This window comes from Ooceraea biroi, chromosome 8 (genome assembly GCF_003672135.1).
Source record: "Ooceraea biroi isolate clonal line C1 chromosome 8, Obir_v5.4, whole genome shotgun sequence".
Taxonomy (NCBI): domain Eukaryota; kingdom Metazoa; phylum Arthropoda; class Insecta; order Hymenoptera; family Formicidae; genus Ooceraea; species Ooceraea biroi.
Window position 1 is genome coordinate 7,076,584 of NC_039513.1, and position 20,482 is coordinate 7,097,065.

Consider the following 20,482-nt stretch of genomic DNA (forward strand, 5'->3'; position numbering starts at 1 on the left):
AGGGTGTTGACTGATGGTGACACGTCGTATAGAAGCAATGGTCCCGAAATACGCGACAGGAAATCTAACCTCTACACGCGTGTGTGTTCTCACGCATCATTTTCTCATTTTTCACGCCTAAATTCATTCATTTGGCATTATAATTAAATCTACTTTCAAATGTTAATTCAAAATTTGTTTTTGGGGGCAAATTTGCATCTGCGATCGCAGATCGCTTGACCCTGCGTGGGAATACATGCCGACAGGAAGCGGCTTCGTAATGTGGGTCAAGTTTTCGACCGAGCGCAAGGTTATATTTTCAACATCGAAATTAATAATGGCGATATAAATATATCGACGACGGTATTTTAAATGCGTGAGATGAATGGAGAACGGAGTGAAGTACTGCGAGTGACGGAGCGGAGGTTTATCGCGTCAGCGGATAGCAGCTAACGTCACGTCAAAGGTGACGTCCGGTGACCTCGATATGCACCGCATGCGATTTCATGCATAAAAAGTGCTGTAAGAGGAACTTACCCGATGCAGCGAATGCTCGTTTCCACGTAGCCGATGACAGATTTTTCGTGCGAGTGGGAAAGCAGAGAAAGACCGCTGACGAATCTCTCGGGGACGCGCGAATGTCACCAGATCGACGCACGATAATGCGGAAAAAGCCTTTACTATCTCTTGGCAGTGCACCACGACATGTCCTTCCGGCACGATTACCCAACCAACTGCCCCTCCTGACGTCGGGAAGACGATCAAATTGCGTCGCACGTGCGTAGAGAACCGATGAGAGGGAACGGCACTCGCGCTGTTCGTCCGTACGGGGAAGGAGAAAAAGAGAGAGGAAGAGAGAGAGAGAGAGAGAGAAAGAGAGACAGAGAGAGGGAAAGAGAGAAAAACGCGACCGAATTTCCCGTCCGACAGCAGCTACCCCGAACGCGCCCGCGTTCCGTACCGTCACCACTAGGTGTAACGCATCGAGCGTAGCACCGCGCACTGACTGCTCTCGCCGTTCACCAAGGCGATAAACAAACTCACCGCCTACCTCTTCCTCGCCGCTACGCTCGCGCGCGCCCTACCCTCTCGCTCTCGCTCGCGCACCAGGACCTCTCGCTCCCGCCACGTCTCGGCCACTCTCGATCCCGCTCGCGCAACTCCGCGACCCACTCGCGATCCTCGTCGCACTCGATCTGAATCGCGGCGCGCACCGCCGCCGTCTCGCTCCGTCTATCGGAGTGCGCGCGCGCCTTCTCGGAGTAACCACCCCTCTGTGCCTAACTTCGCGTGGCGCTGCTGCCACCAACACTCTCCGCTCCTAACCACCGCACTACTCCGCGCATTTTATCATCGGTTATTTCCGATTTCCGAGCCCCCTGACGCGTTTACGAACTTGAGAATCGTGCACGTGGAGATCGAGCGCACGTATCGTTTCATGTTTCAATTGCCGAGGACAAAAGTAGGCGTTAGTGTGCGCAAACGGGAGGAACAACGAACTTAAAACGCAAATCTAAAGTCTCGCGCACTGAACTGCACTGAACATCGCTGTGCATTGCGTGCGCACGCATTCTCGGTGTCGTCATCCGCTATATAAGACGTAACTTTGGCAAGGCAGAAATGTTTTCAATTAATATCTTTTTAATAATATAAAATAAACTCCTTACTAAATAAAATACTAACGATATCATCAAACAAAAGTTTTGCGTTACACGTCAAATTAAAATAACTAAATATTTAATATTTTCTCCCCATCGTCTATTCTGAATTCTACTGCATTAGATGTCGATAACATATATTTTAAATCAACATGAATAAAACATTAATTTCTGCATGTAGTAGTGTTACAATCAAATTGTTTATATGAAATAAATTATTTAACATGAAATCAATGTTTGCTTCATATATTTAATTTCTGGATACGACTAAAGTTAAAAAAAAGGAATAACGTCTTTTTTATGAAATTTGTATTTCAAGTTATTTTATGGAATTTGCATAAATTTTATAAACGGAACGTTATTAATTTTTATTAACTTTATATCCAAAAGTAAATTAAAAACATATAAAAAATTTGGAATATTTTATGGTACTAAAAGTTTCATAAAAACGCATTTTATTTGTTCATTTATGCGTTCACTTCATCTATCGTTGATACTGACGCATAGGATATCGATAAAATACTATTTAGTGATTATTATGTGAGCCTAATGAACCCTATATGTATAATAATCATCTAGCTGTTATTTTACTAGAAATTATTTATTTCTAAAACTATAAATTGTAAAATAACAAATGCTTTGCTTAGCTCTTTCGCTGTGGCAGAATTGGCCACCGATACGCCATCGCTGAATGAAACTCCGAACCATGAGTGTATATTTACCGCGCGAGTAGTGTTCTTCTGATATTTCGCAGCACAAAACAAACAGAAAGACTAGTAACATGGTATTGAGGAAATACGTTTATGTACTGGGTTGTAACATATTCACCCCATTTTTTTATTGTTTTTAAAATATAGATTGTAGTATATATTAATTATTAAAAAAATTAATATATTAGTTAAAAACATAAAGAAATGGGACAAATATATTACAACCCAAAATTTAAAATCATTCATACATTTTCAAATAAATTTCAAAAAACATTTTTTGCTTCTTTATCTGATCACGATATTTTACGCAGTTGAAGTTAGTTCGCGACTCCGCCGCACATCGTCGATAGTATCGCCAGGTCGCCATTCGTGAGTCTTTTCTCTTTGGCTCATTGACTTCTCGGTACATAAGCAAATATGGTGCGTATGCATTATAAAATATCAATTTTAATCCGTAAAAATTGTAACAATCCGCAGTAGTTAATCGCAAATTAACGTGCACTCGTTTTACGGATCATTTATTTAGCCCGGGAGTGCGAATATTAACCTATATTACGCCTAAAAGTCACTGTGATAACCTAACCTTGAGTCTAGGTTATGTGTTTGACTTTTGGCGATACGATCCACACATTTAATTTATTAATGCAAACTGCGATCGTGTACGATAGTGCATCAGACACCTAACATTTTCTCTCTATTTATAGAGTCGCGTTAGGACGAAGACGGTCAAAAAGGCCGCGAAGCTCATCATCGAAAAGTACTACCCACGCCTCACGCTGGATTTTCACACAAACAAAAGGATATGTGAGGAAATCGCCATCATCCCCAGCAAATCCTTGCGCAACAAGATTGCCGGGTAAGTGTTACAAAATATTTCATCTCGAGTCTCCGAGTCTCAATTTATTGTATTTTCCTAATTGACCAATGATGTACTCTGATAGTCATCATTCTTGAAATGAATGAAATTCTTAACCCATTAATCAGGGAGTTTGTTTATAAAATTTATAAAAATCACCGAAAGCGCACTCTGCACTTGCTACGGAAAGTATATGCGAACTATGTTTACGCTTTCAATTGCTAAGAAAATAAACAGCAATTGCAGCATCTTTTTCGATAGGAATGAATGCAAGTAAAAAAATATTTGAAGCTATAAAAAGGCGACAATAAGAAACAAATGATTCATCAAGTTTAAACCTCCCTCCCTTCAATTATCCGTGACGAGTTAACTTTGCACACTGAAGAAGCATTTTACAATGACGAGTTAACTCGTCACCCTCGGTTAATGGGTTAACTCTGAACTTTAATTTGACTAAATAAATTAAATTAAGGGAAATACTGCAATAATAACTGCGCAACTTTTTACATTTTATGCATATTTTTGTGTGACTTGTGCACCTTCGATAATCTGTGCGATTGTATTAATCACACTATTTTTGTTCCTTTATCTTCAATTTAAATAAACTCTCAATAATATGATTTTCATTGTACCTTACGTTATATTTATAATAATTATTTTTTTACCAATAGATTCATTACTCACCTGATGAAGAGACTCAGGCACAGCCAGGTCCGTGGAATCTCCATCAAGCTGCAGGAGGAAGAGAGGGAACGCAGAGACAACTATGTTCCCGAGGTCTCCGCGCTGGAGCATGATATAATCGAGGTCGATCCCGAGACTAAGGAAATGTTGAAGATGCTGGAGTTCACCAACATCACGGGACTCCAACTGACACAACCTGTCCCGCAGTTTAGCAGACGTTCATAAAAATTAAAAAATACAAAATAATGGTCTCGGACTTTTTCAATAAACTTATGGACCACCCATACATGTACGATTCTTTCCTCGATATTCGTCTCTTCGAATCTCGATCGTTAAGTCTCGATAACCTAACAATCGATCTTTCCACGCTATCGAGTGTTCATTCAACAAATTATATTGCAAAATTGCGATTGATATTGCTTTCATCAACTCCGTTAAATCCGATGCATCGAACCTTGACGAAAAGAACCGAAAATGATACGATCTACGGATTCATAAAAGAAGAGACCGAGACAACGATGCGCGTGCGCTCAGTCCGCCATTTTCCTCGCACTCAATGGGACATGCAGTGATCGTCCGCTTCACGCGTAAGCCCGTCTTTCGGGCGAGAATGCTCGTTCTCGTTACGCCACGGTCGTCGATGCGACGCATGAGTGATCACCGACGTGCGAGCCCGTCGTGATCCTGCAACTCGCAGATCGTGTCACACACCGGAAGACGTACGTAACGATCTCGTCGTCGCGCGTGTGCGCGACGTCAGGCCTATCATATCGTCGCTGTTTCGCGTTTCTTCGTTTCTCGTTTTTTGTCGCGTTCGTCAGCTGCGACTGGTCGCTCGATAGTGTCAATCGCGCTTCGCCGGCCCTCGAACGTACGGAGGATCGCTTCGCTATTTACGAGAACTGGTCTTGCCAGATGGCGATATTTCTCACGACGTCGAGCGCAAGGCCGCACCGAAGGGAGGGACAGAAGGGCTGAGACTACATCCCTGGCGCGCTGCGTCGGCCAGGTGCAGCTCGAACGTTTGTCGGTACCCCGAGTCGTGATTATTTAACCAGAGAGCCGGTCTGCTTTAGTAGCATCTCGTCCCGAGGCGCAGGGGGGTGCTCGCTTTTTTTTCGATTAACTAATTCTTTAACAATACGCCCTGTATGCAAAGGAAGAGGAATGAATAGCATGCCTGCAGCATATGCGTTAGCGCGAAACAAAATCGGGTTTCCGACGCCGAATGATCCAGTATATCGCCGAGGCGGTCCGCTTTCTCTCGCGACTATCGCGTTCTATCGCGCGCCGGTGTTCCGTGAGTTCGGTCCAGCGGAGCGCATCCGTCGTGACTCGCGCGTTGCGCAAATATATATATACGTGTACAGCGCAGGATAGAGGCCCGCTGCGTTCGCTCGTCTCGTCGTACCGCGATCTTACGCGATCGATCCGAATCCGGCGGTGACGGCGGCAGCTCGCGGGTGGCGTCTCGCAACATCAGCCGACGCCGACGACGCTCGATAAATTCGCGCTCGCGGCGAAAAGCGTCGCCCTGCGCGAGCCAGCGTCCGCGCCCTCGACGAGAGTCGGCCCTGATCGGCCGAGCCGAGAGGTCGCGCGCGACCTAGCGCGAACCAAGGCTAGGGAACCTAGCGCAATCTCGCCGCTCGGAGTAAGGTTCGGGCAGCGGAGAGAGAGAAGACGGAGGGAGAAAGGGCGCGACGGCTCGCACACGCGTGAAAAGGAGAAAGAGAGAGACCGAACGGTAAGCGGCAGACGGACGAGGAAACAGTAGTGACGGCGGCGGCGGCAGCAGCGGCGGCGGCGGCGGCGGCGGCGGCGGCGAGAACGTCGAGTGCTCCGGGGATGCTCGGGGAACAGGGAGAAAACGCACACGACCGGCGAGAGTCAGTCGACTATTAGTGGTCTGTGACTCTGGAGGTGGGCCGACCACCGCAGAACCGAGCTCGACGCAGCTCGGTCGCGCTCGGTCGACAGTCGGCCGCACCGCCGCTCTCCTCGCGTTCATTCGCTTGCTTGCTCGTTCGTCGTTGGTTCGACCGTTCGTTCATTCGTTCGTTCCTTCGTTTGTTCATTCGTTTAATCTCGCGTTGCGCGCTACTGCTCAGTACGTCGTACAGTGCGCAACGGAAACGATACTCTCTCTCTTTTTCTCTCTCTCTCTCTCTCTCGTTGGTTTTGCTTACTTTTTACGTTTTTTTTTTCTTTCCCGTTAAAGGCGACGTGTGAGAGTGTGCTGTTACCTCGCAAACACCGCGCTATGTGACGAATATCACGGGGCACCGCAGTGTGTACCCCGCTTTTTGTACGCTCGTCCCATTGCCGACACCATCCCGTCGGCGTACTCCGATTCCTCGCCCTTTATCGCGAGTACCTACCCCACCTCTCCCCTCTATTCTCCTCTCCCCTTTACCCCCCCCCTGTCGTCCCTGCCGTTGTTCCCCCGTGGTTGGATCCTCGTTCACCGTCCCGTGGAAAAAGAGAAAGAGGAATTGCCTCGTGAACGTTCGTGCTCGACAACGGCGACGAGGCGGCCACGAGGGGCCTGTGGAAAAGCGTGGCTGGCGAAACCATGGAGTGCCCGCACCTTGCTCAAAGTGTGCGGCTCGGCGATGACGACGTAGAAGGAACGGGCTGTGCCGCGAAGGACTTGCCGTTCGTCTGCGCAGGTAGGGATTCTATACAAAGCGCCGCGAAAGAATCTTTTGCCCATGTTAAATCGGCTCGAGCACAAGAGCGTCCGGAGGACGAAGCGTTGCCGCGTTGTCAGAGAGAGAGAGACAGGAAGAGAGAAAGAGAGATGAATGGATAGACGGGTAAAAGGAGACCGGCTCATCTCTCGGAAATCCAAGTCTCTCCTCGCAATCGCTTCTCTTTCGCTTTTCTTTCTTTCTCTCGGCCCTGTCTCCCCTCTCTCTCTCTCTCTCTCTCTCTCGTTCCGTTTTACTCTCCTCTTCCTTTCGCATGTACACGAGCGCTCACGCACCTCCGAAGCGCGCGCGCGCGACACGTATACGCACACACATACATCTCGGCGGCAGCTCTCTCTCTGTTCCTTTCTCCGTCTCTCCCGTAGCATGCTTCTTGTCTACGACGTTCCCCGTCTCTGTCCCTCGTGACCCAGGCCCCGGCCGTTCCTCTCGCGGCCTTGAGCCGTCGTAGCCGAGACGAGAGCGAGCGGGTCGCCGCTGTTTTCCCTCGGGAAAAGCGCAGGGACGTCGCCCCGTGCGTCCTCCTCGTGAACAGCAACAACCATCGTCGCTCGCTACCGTCCCGGTTGGCTCTCTTTGACACACGAAGCAACGAACGAGCGACGTATCGCGGATCGAACTCATCGCACGATGACTGCACGTACACACACATACGTACTCTTTCCCTTTTTCTCTCTCGTTCTCCCTCGCTCACTCGTTCGTTCGTTCGTTCTCTGTGTTTCTTTCTCTGTGAGACACCAGCGAGCGAGTGGTACAACGTGAATTTGTAGGCGTACGTCGGTGTGTGTGTGTATGTGTGTATGTGCACTCGCTCGTTCTCGCACAGCGTATTCGTGATCCCATGGCTCGTTCCGCGCGCGAGAACACGCCGGCGGCATGGCTGGTGGTGGTGGTGATGATAATAGTGGTGGTGGTACTGCTGCTGCCGGTGTGGTGGTGGCGGTGGCGGTGGCAGTGGCGGTGGTGGTGGTGGTTGTATGCGCGTGTGCGTCGTCGTCCTGCTGGGAGTTCTCAGTATGCGGCGCGCGGCCGTCATTGGAAAATCAATACCAGACGGCACTAATCAGCTGGCCCCAAGAGCCTCCGTCATTAGAACTCGCGGACTAACGGTTCGCCCCGTCGCTCTCTTTCCAGGCTTCGCTGTCTTCCTCCTCTGCTGAGAATTCCACCCGTTCGAGGAGCGCAGATCGCGGGGCCGGAGAAAGAGCGAGGCAAATACGCGAAAAATATCGTAGAACCGTTCGCGCAGAAACCTCGATGCTCGAGCGATCGATGCGGCACGATTCATGTGCCACGGGGAATAAAAAGGGATTCACTGGGGTCCGCATGTGCGCGGATATAGGACCCCTCGTCCTTCGAGCCAGACAGTGACATTGGTCGTGCTCGCTTCGAGGTATCGATTTAAAGATACGCGGACAACGGTCATTATAGCGCGGGATGCACTATAGAGACACCGGGTCGTTGCCATAAGCGTTGGTCAAAGTTACCCGAGAGGGCTTCAGCCGACTGTCCGTCTCTCCTAGATCTTTCCGCAGTGGTAGAGAGCGGGGAGACCGTCATTAGCGCTTCGGCTACCTCGTGGTACGAACGGCTCTTCAAAGCCTCGCTCCAAACGCATTAATGCACGCTGTCGTTGCAAACAGTCGTTACGGACAGATTACAGGACTCGGAGCAACGGATAAGCGTTATCGCTGACCGCTGCACAGTTGTGTTAAAGTGGCGGCGTTTACGAGACAATGCACGACGCGACGGGGGGGGGGGCAGAGTAATGGCACGGGAGAGGAGAGGGGGAGAGGGGAGCAGAACGACGACGATCGTTCGCGAGAGATGCGAGAGCAGCCCTCGGAGGCCGTGAAATCGGCGACGGCCGCGACTGACGAAAGAGAGGAGGGCCCGGTTCTTCCCCGAATCCTGGTGCAATCCTCCTCGCACTTGACGCCGGGCTCTTTCCTTTCTCTTTGCGCGCGACCTCGAGACTATATTTATCCGAAACGTGCGTGTTTTTTCTCCCCTTACGCGCCCACCGCTTGTCTCCCACCTCCTCTGTCTCGAAACCCCCATAGATCGGCGCAATTGAAGTGGCAAACGTACGATCGCGGCTCCGCCCGGGGCCTAGCTAATTTCGTTCGGTGATAGGTCTTTTGTACCTGATATCCTATGTGAGTCGATGCCTCTCGAGTGAAACAGCAGCAGTCGAAACTATAATATTTCTTAGTGACTTCCAACATGAGTGAAAATCCTGGAAAATTTTTGTATTGATAAACATGAACGCACGTAAAACACCGTAAATATTATAGAGCCGATATTGTGCATAAATGAGAATCGAGTTTATCCTACTTGAATGAGAATGACGTTATCTATCAATTAATGAGGGAAATAGAGAAAAGGAGAGAAAGAGTGGAAACGTCTTGACGCTCAAATGTCCGGTTGCATATTGGCAGCAATATTATTCGCACACATTCATCTTATTCATATCGATGACGTTTTTTTTCTCCGCGCCACATTAACTGAAAAAGAAAACGTACTTGTCCATTGTGTTGCATTTGCACGATGAATAGCGTAGTTGTTCGTTGTTAGAGAGCTCTCGCGTCGTTCTAAATAACTTAAATGTGATAGTGTAACATTTCTACGACAATAAACTGGATATAAAATACAAATACAATAAACAACGCACACAAGGAACAACACACATGTACGTGCATGACTAATCGTCGCGCAGTGTCGTGTAAGAGATTGATACGTCACTGACGATGAGTCAGAATCCTGGCGAACACGCACTTTTCCCCCCGCAAACGTTTGATTACTCAACACGGTGCTATCAGCGATAGGCCGCGCCGTTTTCGGCGATTCGTCGTCACGACCATCTGCTAAGAATGGCCATCGACACAGATATCAAAATTTATCGGTAGACATCTTCCTGAAAAAAAGTATTCAATTAATACTTAAAGTCTCAAAGAGATTACTCTTGTCACTGTGTGTGTCTCATAATCGTCGGTACCACTCGGTACCACTCGATGGAATATTTTTTAGCAATCCTCATCTCGCGTGCAGTATCGACTCTATGTGCACTCTGGCAAATACAAGTATCTAGATGTTTTTTTTTTAACAAAATATAAATACAAAGGCCATCAGGAACTTGACCATGATAATTTATATACGTAGAAAATTATATCACTTCTCGGTCAAAAACATTGTACACTCTTCAGATATTATGAGGCTACTCCCGATAATAATGCAATAATGTCGGATTGAAGGAAGTTTCACAGTCAAGTTTCAAAAAGTAGTTTAATATTAAATTTGAAGAACGATTCCTCGCCTTTCATCGCGACCGAACGTTACTATATCCGGGCCTTTTTCAAAGCTTTTTCTCATGGCACCATCTCTAGTCGCACCAGGATGTGTCGTCGTGCGATCAGCATCGCAAGATACCGAGCGAGAGAGCGGTTCACGCTCGGCGAATCGCGACGTATCCGGCGGCGGATCGATTTAAATGCCTCGGCGGAATCGCGCCGCAATGATGGCCACCGCGTGCGTTCCGCGTCGACCAGGAGAGGGAAAAAGAAAAAAAAGTATTGCCCCTTACGTACTATAAAAGGACCCTCGCGCTGCCGTCCCTCTTCCGTCGCCACTTTTTCCTACGCTGCTGCTGCTACTGCTGATGATGACGATGATGCTGGTGCAGACCGTCTGCCTTCAGCTACACGACGTTGCAAAATCGATAATCGCACCGTCGTTGCTAATCGGATAGCTCGCTGCGGGGATACTTTGCCCTCGGTATCGGGTATCTTTGGCATTGACAGCCAGTTTTTTTTATCATAAACATTAGCGATATTATTATACCTATTAGGTAATATCGAATAGTAATGTATGAAGTATCGAGTAGCATATATGAACAAATATGTTATATATTAGGTGTGCAAATTAATTTTTGAAGAAATTGAATCTTTATTTACTTTCTTTGTTCAAGATGGGATTTATCAGTTGCCCGATAGATGGAGAAAAGCATTAAAAATGGCGAATATTTCGAAGATTCACATGTTTATTATCTTTTTATAATAAAGGCTTAATTTCTTCAAAAACAAATGTTAGACGATATTGATAACAGCTTCTTACGGCAAAATTCTTTTAGAAATTTATATATTAAAATAAAATAATACAATAAATATAATAAAAGTATTATAAAAGGCATTTTACAAATTTTAACGACTTTCACAATCATCACTTTGAAAATCGCTTGTCTCTTATTCGATGACGTTATAACACAATAAACATCATGCTCGCGACAACTGTTACTCGCATGATCCACGAGGAACATCCGCGTGCGTGAGGATCTACTAGATCATTCCATTGAGCAGACCGACATTGAATGAATGAACGAATATGCTGTACGAATAATGTCACGTATGAAACCAGTGTAGAAGTGTATGCATTTTTCGGCCGATAACACGTCTTGTTACTCCGTTCGTTATCAGCGAGGCGACAACGCATTGAACATTCACCGCTGTGCCGGTGATATTCTGCGTTGCCCGTGTTGTTTCTATAACAGCGATTTATTTTCTAGCAGACATCAACACTGATAGTGCTAAATATTCTTTCTTGATACTTGAATGAGAAATCTTGGAATCCCAACTTTCAGACGATATTAATTATTTAGATTACTCGGCACTCGCGATTCAATAAAGTAATTTTTGTTATTTATTTGCCTCTTTGTAGAGATAATTATTATTTCTCTACATGTACGTACATACACACACAAAGAGAGAGAGAGAGTGAAAATTTACAAATATAAATTTACAAAATGGAGAAAATAATTTAAATTTATTATTTATGTATACTGTTATTGTGCAATAGATATTTCAAAATTTATTAGCACATTTTAATTTTATTAGCATTTATGTTTTATTCGAAACTATCGATATTTGCACTTATATTATTATATTTAATGCGAATATAAGATTGATTGATGTCTTTCAATCGAAAGATAATATCGAATTATATTTATAGATTAATGATGATCTCCATCAGTCTTCGAAACACGTGTGTCTACGCAACAAAGTTATATCCTATCTTTCATCAAGGTTTAGCAATTGGTCACTGATTAAAACGTACCAATAGAGCACTGTTGTATTCTAAAGCTTCTTCTATCGACACTGAAAACGAACACGATTCCAGATGGAAACGACTTTCGACCAGATCGGATTTCTGTACCCGGACTTTCGGTATAGCTGTTTCATTTTTCACGTGTTCGCGCTTTTTGATCTCCACTGTAGGAGAGTGTCCCCTTCTCCCGCTCTACGCTGTATAAGATTACGCTGCTGCTCGCGAATGCTGAATAATCGTCCGTCTCGAGACTCGTGCAAGAGAGAAAGAGAGAGGATACACCGGATTTCGATGCGAATTTGAATCCATCAGCATATGCTTTGCATATTATAATATAAAACAGTGGCTGATTTACGCCTGCCGATACTACGGGGCAAATGATTTGAGCCATCCACATATGGAGATGATTCCTAATCTCTAATCTTATGATAATTTTTCTTTTAAAAAACCATTTTCGGAATTTATTTATTTTTATCTTTTTGCGTGTGCCATTGCGTTTAATTATATTGCATATAAATATTAAATTTATATAAAAATTCAACGATTCATGTTTTCGTCGTTCCTCTCTTTTCGGCGTTTCCGATTAATTTCCCGAAGAAGATTCCGATTAAAGTGATTAAAGAGAAAAAAAAAAACCACGAAACGCTGGGAATCCGAAGCCCGATGGAATTCCGAGACATTTCGCGATCGATCGACTGCGAAGGGGGTGTGTCGAACCCCCACTCGCCACCGCACCCCGCTTTTACGCGCGCTCTCGAGAATTACGTAAGCTGAGACGAGCCGAAACGATACGGCGGTGCCGACTCGCAATTTCGCAACCACCAGATATATTACACCTGCGACTGGATGGTTGTTGATTGGACGATACCAGATTATCGAAAATTATCCCGACGGAATATTCACTGGAAATTTCTAATGTAAATTTGCGTATGCATCACCATAAAGCACCAGTTTTTTGAAACTAAACTTACCCTTGTCACATAGATTTTATTGATACGAAGATTGAGTTTGTCGCGTAATCGTGATGACGAGCCACAGTTAGCCACATTAAAGATGTGAACATAAATTGACGTCGCTGACGTCCAAAGTGCTGCATATGACGATTACTATTAATACCTTCCCCGCATGTCCCAATCCTTCGTAGAATACTCAGAAGCCGTTGCTATCAACCGACATACACATACATTAATATTAGATGAAGTATTGTAACTCTGCCTATATTTCTACTTACGTTCCCCATTAACATTCTATAATCTATCAACTTTCTTTCATCTATCTTTAGGAAAGCATGCGAGAAGTATAAATATGAGGTGTACTTTTCAAGATGCATGAATAAAATGTCTGAATCCATTAATTAATTAATTTGACATGATGTACATTCAATATATTTTTTTTATAAAGAGCCATAAATTAATTGCCCAAACGCGACATGCCTGATTCCTCTGTTTCACGTCGATGACACACGAGTCAAGCTTGTTTTGCAATTGTCATTCACGTTTCATGTTATTATCGTGCATAGTGTGCGGCACCGAGAAGAGTCCCTGGCTCTGCCTGCACTGCGGGGCCGTGCACTGCGGACGATACGTGGCGGGACACGCGTTGCAGCACTACGAGACTAATACTCAGCACTGCGTGTGCATAGACTGTGAGAGCCTGGCAGTATTCTGGTGAGTTTCCTCCGCTTTCACCGTCTCCGCATGCTGATCGTTTGCGCGTATCCTTTCCTCGAAACCGATATAATCTCTGAGAGCTGAACTCTCGATGCTGCGAGGTGTCTTACCGACCAAGTGCAAAATAAATTGAGGGAAGTCCAGTAATTCAAGATCCTTTATTAATACAAAAAAAAAGTCGAGATGTGTCAGCTCACGGATGTCATATCGGTTCGTTAGCGCGGAAACGCTAAATCGTCTTGCTTCTCTTGCAGTTACACCTGCGACGAGTACGTGGTGAACGACACCACGAGTGGGCAGATCGAGAAGATACGCCGCGTCACGTTCCGCAAAGATGAGCACAAGGAGAACGACGAGAGCTGGAGCACGTCGCCATCCACGACGCCGTCGTCGAGGACGCACGACAGCGGCGGCCACGACAACGACGACCCCGACGCGTTATGGAAGGCAGAGGTAGTCGTGAGGAACCTACGGCCAAGAACGGCGCGCAAGAGGCTACACTCGCTGGACGCCAGCAGCGCGGACAATCGGCCGACGGCCAAGCGCCGCAGCTCCAAGAGTACCAAAGAGAAGAAGGTCGTCGGCCTGAGGAACCTCGGTAACACCTGCTTCATGAACGTGGTGCTGCAGTCGTTCAACAACATCAGCCACTTTTGCGAGTACCTCACGCAGATGCCGTGCCTCGAGGGCATTGCGTTCGACGAGTCGACGGGGCCGCCGACACACCGCGGCCGCATCGTCACTCCAGGTCGCGCCAAGGAGATGTCCATGAGCGACGCTTTACTCGCCGAGGAACTCCGGAAGGTGCTGCTCGGTCTGAGTCTCGGCGGCTCCAACGGCCAAGCCATATCGCCCGAGTGCCTGTTCCTGGCTATCTGGAAGGTCGTGCCGAGATTTCGGGGCTACCAGCAGCAGGACGCCCACGAGTTTCTCACCTACATGCTCGACCGGCTGCATACCGAACTGTTGCAGCTGTTACCCAGGTTGGGACACGAGCCGCTAGGACTGCGCGGCAAACAGAGCATCGTCACTGCCGTATTTGGGGGCACTCTACTTAGCGTGGTAAGTTGACCGAGCCCGACCCTATGAAACAGAGTGCCTCGATTGCGCGCGGAACGAGCTTCCTTGCGGCCTCCCGGGCAGAGGGGAATCTCTGCGCTCTCGAGAGATTGCTGTCGTTTGCCAAAGTCATGTTCTTCTTCGTTTTTCTTCTTGGGAGAAGCGCGGACGAATTATGGATCGCGTTTCCTCGCGCAGGTCCACTGCATGAACTGTCGTACGGACTCGAAGACGCACGAGCCTTTCCAGGATCTCTCGCTCGACATACCGGACAGACTCCAGAGGAGCAGAACGAAAGAGCAGGAGGAGGTGTGTAGTCTGACTTACAGTCTGACGAGATTCTTCAAGGTCGAGGAGCTGGCTGACAGCGAGCTCTACTTTTGCGACAACTGCATGGGCAAGCAGAGGTCCACTAAGAGGTTCTGGATACACAGGCTGCCTAACGTGAGTACCATACACGTCTTCCTCGAGGACATTCGAAATTTTATTCAAAAGTTGAAAAATTCTAAAATAAGTAAGCATCAAGTTAAAATATTATTTTTCACAGTTTTAATATTTCGATCAACACCCTTGTAATCCTTTTGACTATCTTTTTTAAGGTGTAAAACCTTGAAACTCTGCGCTCTTCGTTTTCGATATTCGACTTTATATTTATGTCGCCTTCTTTAACAACCGTATCGATTTTTTGACGGCGTCCCAATTTCGCTAAACGATGGCGTTCGCGTTCGCGAACGTGCGTGTTTCAATTGCTATAACTTGCACGAACAAATGTGACCCGAAAAGAGGACTGATCGATTAGAGAAATAGGGCTGACGTAGAACAGGCTAATCGATGCTGACGTCGTATTTATTTTTTTCCAGGTGTTGTGCCTTCACATTAAAAGATTTAGGTGGTGCAATTCCTATCGCTCGAAGGTGGACACGCAGGTGGATTTTCCAATGGAATCTCTCGACATGTCCGCGTTCACGGTGCGCGGCGTGACCGGGACGAGATTGGGCGCTCAGAATAGTCATCTTTATGACTTGGCTGCTGTAATCGTGCACCATGGTTCCGGGTACGCTTTCCGCAACAACATTTCTCATTAAAGAGAGATTGCCCGACGAGGAAAGCTGTATTGAAATCTAATAGTAGTAACACCATCACGCGATAAGATAATGCGGCATTATCACCTATTTTTACACCTACATTCGTACGAGCCTTTTACATTAAACATCATCATTATCGAGGTTTTTGCTTGGAAAAGTATTTTCGGGGAACAAAATTTATTAGCTAATTATTATTTAGTTACCAGCTAATTAGACCTTAACAAAGAAATATAAAAAAATGCAGAGGTGCAGGGGAGGATTTACATTGTAACCGTTTGTATTTGCATTGCAGCGCTGGTACTGGACATTACACTGCCTTCGCTGTACATGACGGTCAGTGGTTCCATTTTAACGATAGCTCCGTACGACCGGCGACCGCCGACGCAGTTGCTAAATGTAAGCCTTACATTTTGTTCTACGTGCGGAGGGAATTTTCCATTCCACCCCCCTTGTGACGCCGTATCCCCGACAAGAAGCCCCGTCCCGGCGGTGCGAGCCTTGACGACGGCGACGACGATGAAGAGGACGACGACGATGTGGAGCGAACGAAAGAGAACTGAACGGACGTCCCTCGCTGAGGAACCCAAAGCGAGCGGACCAGCGGAAGAATAGAGGCGGAAGGAGCAAGAGATCGCCGGATCGTGCACCTCGAGCGCCTCGAAGATCGGAAGATGAAAATTCGTCCGCTTATCGCATATATTTATGATTGCTCATTGTTGCCAAATCGTACAATCTCGTTGGAAGCGTAATTCGTGTACGCTATCTCACTCTTCGACGAGTTCTCGCGCCAACGACCTTTGAGACGAGCGATTAGGATAACCACGGCCACGGCAGATATAATTGCGTCGTACGTATAACTGCTCGAACGCGTTTCTCCTCGTGCTTCAGTAAGTAATTCAACTCGCGCGGCTCTCTGGAATTACCTTGGAATTGCGTTTGCAAAACCAGATTGACTAGCACGCCCTGTGAGCGCGCGCGCGTGTGTGTGTGTGTATGTATGTATGTATGTATGTATGTATGTATGTATGTATGCCGTCGCAGATTATTTTCACAATCTTCTTTTTTTACATTATACATCGAAGATGCAGTCTCCGTTCTGCTGCTGCTCGAAGACGGTCTCAATTTTCTTTCGTTTAAACCGTATCTTTCGTCAAAGGGACGATTGTCACGTCAGCGTATTTTTTTTGTTCAATTTTCCAATTGGAATCATCAATCTCGATGGAGAATGCGTTCTCGTTATTTTTTTTTTTGGTTCTCAAGTTTCACGTGCTCGAGCCCCGCGTCACGCCCGATAAGTCGCTTGCTCGAAGGTAGGCGATGCGGACGGGTAGGCGACGGAACGTCGCGGTGTCTGATTGACGTCGAGCACGCATGCGTATCGTGTCAATGTACGTAGCACGTATGCGGTCGCACGAGTACGTGGAGGCGCGCGATTGTATGCGAAACGTGTGCCGGCGGGCGAAGCTTCCCTTCCATTCTTGGTAACGGTGAAAAGAAGTAGGGAGAGGAAGGAAGGTAGATAGACAGGAGAATAGAAAGAGAGAGAGAGAGAGAGAGAGAGGAAGAGAGATGAGAGCGCTCGAGGTGGATCGCGGAAACGCGTTGCCTTTAGCGTCGATTTTCTTACTTTACGCTCTTACTCGGCGGCCGTCGACCGCCCTGCACTCCCCCATTACCCGCCCCCCCATTCCTCCCTCCCTCCCTCCCCCTCTCCCCCTGATCGGATCGATTATAGCCCTCCCCGATAATGGAATAACGTGTAATCGCGTTCCTCGTGTGTAGTCCGAAAACGCGAAAACGACTGGTCTTCTCGGTAGATAGATCTTTTTCTAGACTTAGCGTGCGCGCCCGCGTGCATTGTTGTTTCGAGGGAGCTGGGAGAAAGCAAGTACCGTTTAAGGGCCAAACAACGTTACTTCTCGAACCACACAGCCACCCCATTGTCCCCTCCGCCCTCCGCCCGATCTGTATCTTATCCGGCCAACCCCTCTGTCCCTTCGTCGTATGTACCATTTATACCTCACGCACGCGCACACGCATGCACGCGCGCACACACACACATACACGTACACACACGTATGCATTCATATTACACTTAACGTACGCGTTTATACACGTGCGCGTTTATACATACGCGGTATGCATGAGTGTACACACCACACACGTGCTCTGATCCTACTCCCTCCCCCTCCTCCCCCTTTTTCCCCCCGCCCATATTCTCTCCTCCACGAAAGGCTCTCGACGACTCTTATGTGATTATTTAAAGACTTATTTTTTCTATAACGATAACGATAATAATGATAATAAGTTAATGCGTAGCGAAGAAACGTTTTATTATAAGGCGATAATTGCGCATCTTCGGCAAAGACTCGTACTCAAGTATGAACACGACGGTACGGAAGTAACTGCGTGCTGCAACAATTATTATTGAGAAACAAGTGAAATATGTACGAACGGCGAATAAATAAAAGAGGAACATGTGAATCGACGATGTGCTTCGATTACGTACTACCGAAGCTCTCCGATCCTCGTGATCATCCTAAATATTTTCGAGTATTTCTAATTCCCTGCACGCTCTCTACTTATTTAGAATATCAGTTATTGCTCATACTATCGATATGTAATTTTTCTATCGATCGCAAATGTAATTGGTAGATTTCAAGCTCAATATTTTCCGTGGACTGTTCCGAGGAAGTTACACGTAAGGTGCTAATTACACAAAAATTGTTGATGGTTCGAATTGTTACATTGTAATTGCAGCTAATGCTATATGTACACTATTTTGATAAAATATCAAATGTTACTATCTAAAAGTTGCAATGATTTTTCTGCATCGCACGAACGGGTAAAAACACCTGTGGGTATCGATGGTTGATACTTTTTCGACAATGGAGAATTATTGCCATCTGATGCTTCCTTTATATCTCGATATTTGTCTTCAGTACTCGTGCCATTTCACTCACCGGCCGAGTAAAAGTATCAGTTGTCGATACTCCTGAATACTTCTGCTTGGAATCGTTGAAGAGTCATTTCTTTCTTTTCCGCAGCGGGAAACTGGATTTTTTCACTCTTGAAGAGGAAGTTTGCTCCCTTACTGACAATCGATATCCGGACGGAGTAAGTAAACGACACAATCTCAGACAGAGGCAGCCAGTCAGATCCTCCTCTATTTCTTCAGCCTCGGGAACGACATTCGGCGAAGCCTTCTGACCAACGTCCCCCTTATCTTTTCCATCTGCAGGTATCAGATGACTGGAAGTCGGCACGTCGGCCTGCTCTCCCTTTCGAGAATTATGATCGTTATTTGATCTCGATAACTTATCGGACTGGAAATCCTTCGCGAGGAAAATTGAGTATTGATCCTTTGGATTTCTGTTTGAATCGTCTTCTTCACCTTTCTCTCGGGTCATTTTATCATCTTTATCCTCACTGAACAAAGAATCCTTGATATCTTGAACCCACAAATTGTCTCGATCGTATTTCCTGCGGGAATGTTCCTGAGTAATCACTTCAAGACTTTCTGTCTTCTTCAAGATGTTCCTATCAGAAACGAGCATCGATGAATGATCAATCCAACGATTATTGGAGGATTCGAGGCTCAGCCTACGAGCTTCTTCTGCCGATGAATCATCTGATGAGCAACTGTTCGTTTTGGAATCCACTTGGCAGGCACGATTTTCGTAGATGATCTTGGTCGATTCAGCGGTTCGATTGTCATTCCGCTGCTTCGAGCTTTTCCTTAGCTTTGAAGAAAATATTCGCAGGAGTGCTCTCATTCTCGACTTCGAGGACGACTCATTCTCCTGCTGCTCCTGCGCAACGCAACATAAGATCTCCTCTACGGTATCTTCCAAACCCGACGAGGCCAGTCTCGTTATACTGGGATGCGCCTTCAACCGATGCACAGTCTTTTCCTGCAGCAGCAGATCGTCCATTTTGCTACGGAAGTGTTTATCAGACAACTGATAATCGCTCGTGTCCACGTGCTCGGCTGATAGTGCTCCTGACACTTCCGAAATTGTAAAGGGCAGACGCTCTTGGCTCTTCTTCTTCTTCTTCTTTGGCTCGTAATTCAAGTTCAGCATCGACGAAGACATCTTCGTGGCCAAGCTGCAGAGCTCCTGCGTTCTGCGCATCTGAGATGTGAGATTCTCCGCTTCCGATACCTTCGTGAGTTCCAGATTATGATGAAGAGTTTGCTCGTCATTATCAAAATTGGGGTCATTGTTGACTCGCGACTGCTTTCTAACGATTCTCTCAATCTTTAACGAGAGATCTATCTGAGGAAGTTGACTTTTGGCTGGAGGCCAATCGTATATTTCTCCGATTTCTGATTCAAAGTGCTCTTTTGTTTGCAGATACATCCCTTCCGTTTTATTGCTGTATGAATCATAATAGTCTTTATTTTTCAGATTTTCGGGCTCCTCTTCGTTATTGATCGACGCGCATTCGTCTTCTGTTCTCCAAGTGGCGTTTTCCTCCACGTTTCTCGACGATTCGTTCTTTGGAATCAAATCGTGCTTATATTTTGGCAAATATGATGACCCGGTAGCACTAGTGATGTCTACAGTCTCCATACTTTTCCGTGAGGTGCTACGATCGGATTTGGATCGCACGTCGTCGTCGATCTTTGCGTAATCTTGATTACTCAAATAACTCGTCTCATTGAAAAATGCAGCTGGGCAATTTTCATTAAATCTGCTATTAGACAAACGTTCCATCTTATCGTACATCTCATTTCCGAACGGAGTCCGAGGACTCTGCTGATTCGAGGAAATTAAGCTTCCAGTTTTGTAGTCGTTAACTCCGTATTTTGCGACTCCATCGTCCGATGAAAATCTGCTCGAATGCGCTTCAACAATCGCTACTTCAGTACTCTCGTCCCTCGGTTTCTGTAAAGTATATTGTTTGCAGATTTTGGGATACGACGAATCCGTCACCGATCGTTGATGAACAATATTCTTGCT

At 46.4% G+C, this 20,482-nt stretch overlaps 3 protein-coding genes and 1 long non-coding RNA gene across 7 annotated transcripts in view; 2 read left to right on the plus strand and 2 right to left on the minus strand.

The window, feature by feature from the left end:
• The window catches only part of LOC105287853 (furin-like protease 2), a 279,497-nt gene extending 277,989 nt beyond the window's left edge, over window positions 1-1,508 (minus strand). The window contains exon 1 of one of the 3 annotated variants that reach the window (XM_011353679.3): window positions 517-1,508. The gene's annotated coding sequence lies outside the window, so the exon portion shown is untranslated. The remainder of the gene's footprint in view (window positions 1-516) is intronic. The other 2 variants (XM_011353680.3, XM_011353681.3) reach the window with 2 other exon arrangements.
• Window positions 1,509-2,669: 1,161 nt separating this feature from the next.
• LOC105287849 (40S ribosomal protein S17) lies at window positions 2,670-4,173 on the plus strand. Its single transcript, XM_011353672.3, has 3 exons — window positions 2,670-2,767; window positions 3,052-3,203; window positions 3,875-4,173. The coding sequence occupies exons 1-3, from the start codon at window positions 2,765-2,767 to the stop codon at window positions 4,110-4,112; spliced, it is 393 nt and encodes a 130-aa protein (XP_011351974.1). The 5' UTR covers window positions 2,670-2,764; the 3' UTR covers window positions 4,113-4,173.
• A 147-nt stretch (window positions 4,174-4,320) lies between these two features.
• LOC105287848 (ubiquitin carboxyl-terminal hydrolase 3) lies at window positions 4,321-18,004 on the plus strand. Of its 2 annotated transcripts, none has more exons than XM_011353671.3 (7): window positions 4,321-5,634; window positions 6,109-6,559; window positions 13,221-13,368; window positions 13,626-14,433; window positions 14,629-14,874; window positions 15,291-15,484; window positions 15,808-18,004. In XM_011353671.3, the coding sequence occupies exons 2-7, from the start codon at window positions 6,463-6,465 to the stop codon at window positions 15,968-15,970; spliced, it is 1,656 nt and encodes a 551-aa protein (XP_011351973.1). In that variant the 5' UTR covers window positions 4,321-5,634; window positions 6,109-6,462; the 3' UTR covers window positions 15,971-18,004. The 2 variants fall into 2 exon arrangements, with proteins under 2 accessions (XP_011351973.1, XP_026827524.1); XM_026971723.1 differs by having other exon boundaries at window positions 4,321-4,606; window positions 15,808-15,970.
• Window positions 9,024-11,355, minus strand: LOC109611559. Its single transcript, XR_002193981.2, has 2 exons — window positions 9,276-11,355; window positions 9,024-9,108 (listed from the first exon to the last, which is right to left on the minus strand). It is a non-coding gene; the product is annotated as an uncharacterized LOC109611559 (long non-coding RNA).
• Window positions 18,005-20,482: the final 2,478 nt, after the last annotated feature.

Bases quoted from the DNA above. Each gene is read 5' to 3' on its own strand.
- LOC105287849 (XM_011353672.3), top strand. The intron at 3,204-3,874 runs GTAAGTGTTACA...TTTTACCAATAG, and splicing joins TTGCGCAACAAGATTGCCGG to ATTCATTACTCACCTGATGA.
- LOC105287848 (XM_011353671.3), top strand. From the start codon at position 6,463: ATGGAGTGCCCGCACCTTGCTCAAAGTGTGCGGCTCGGCGATGACGAC. The intron at 6,560-13,220 runs GTAGGGATTCTA...TATCGTGCATAG, and splicing joins CTTGCCGTTCGTCTGCGCAG to TGTGCGGCACCGAGAAGAGT. The intron at 13,369-13,625 runs GTGAGTTTCCTC...CTTCTCTTGCAG, and splicing joins GAGAGCCTGGCAGTATTCTG to TTACACCTGCGACGAGTACG.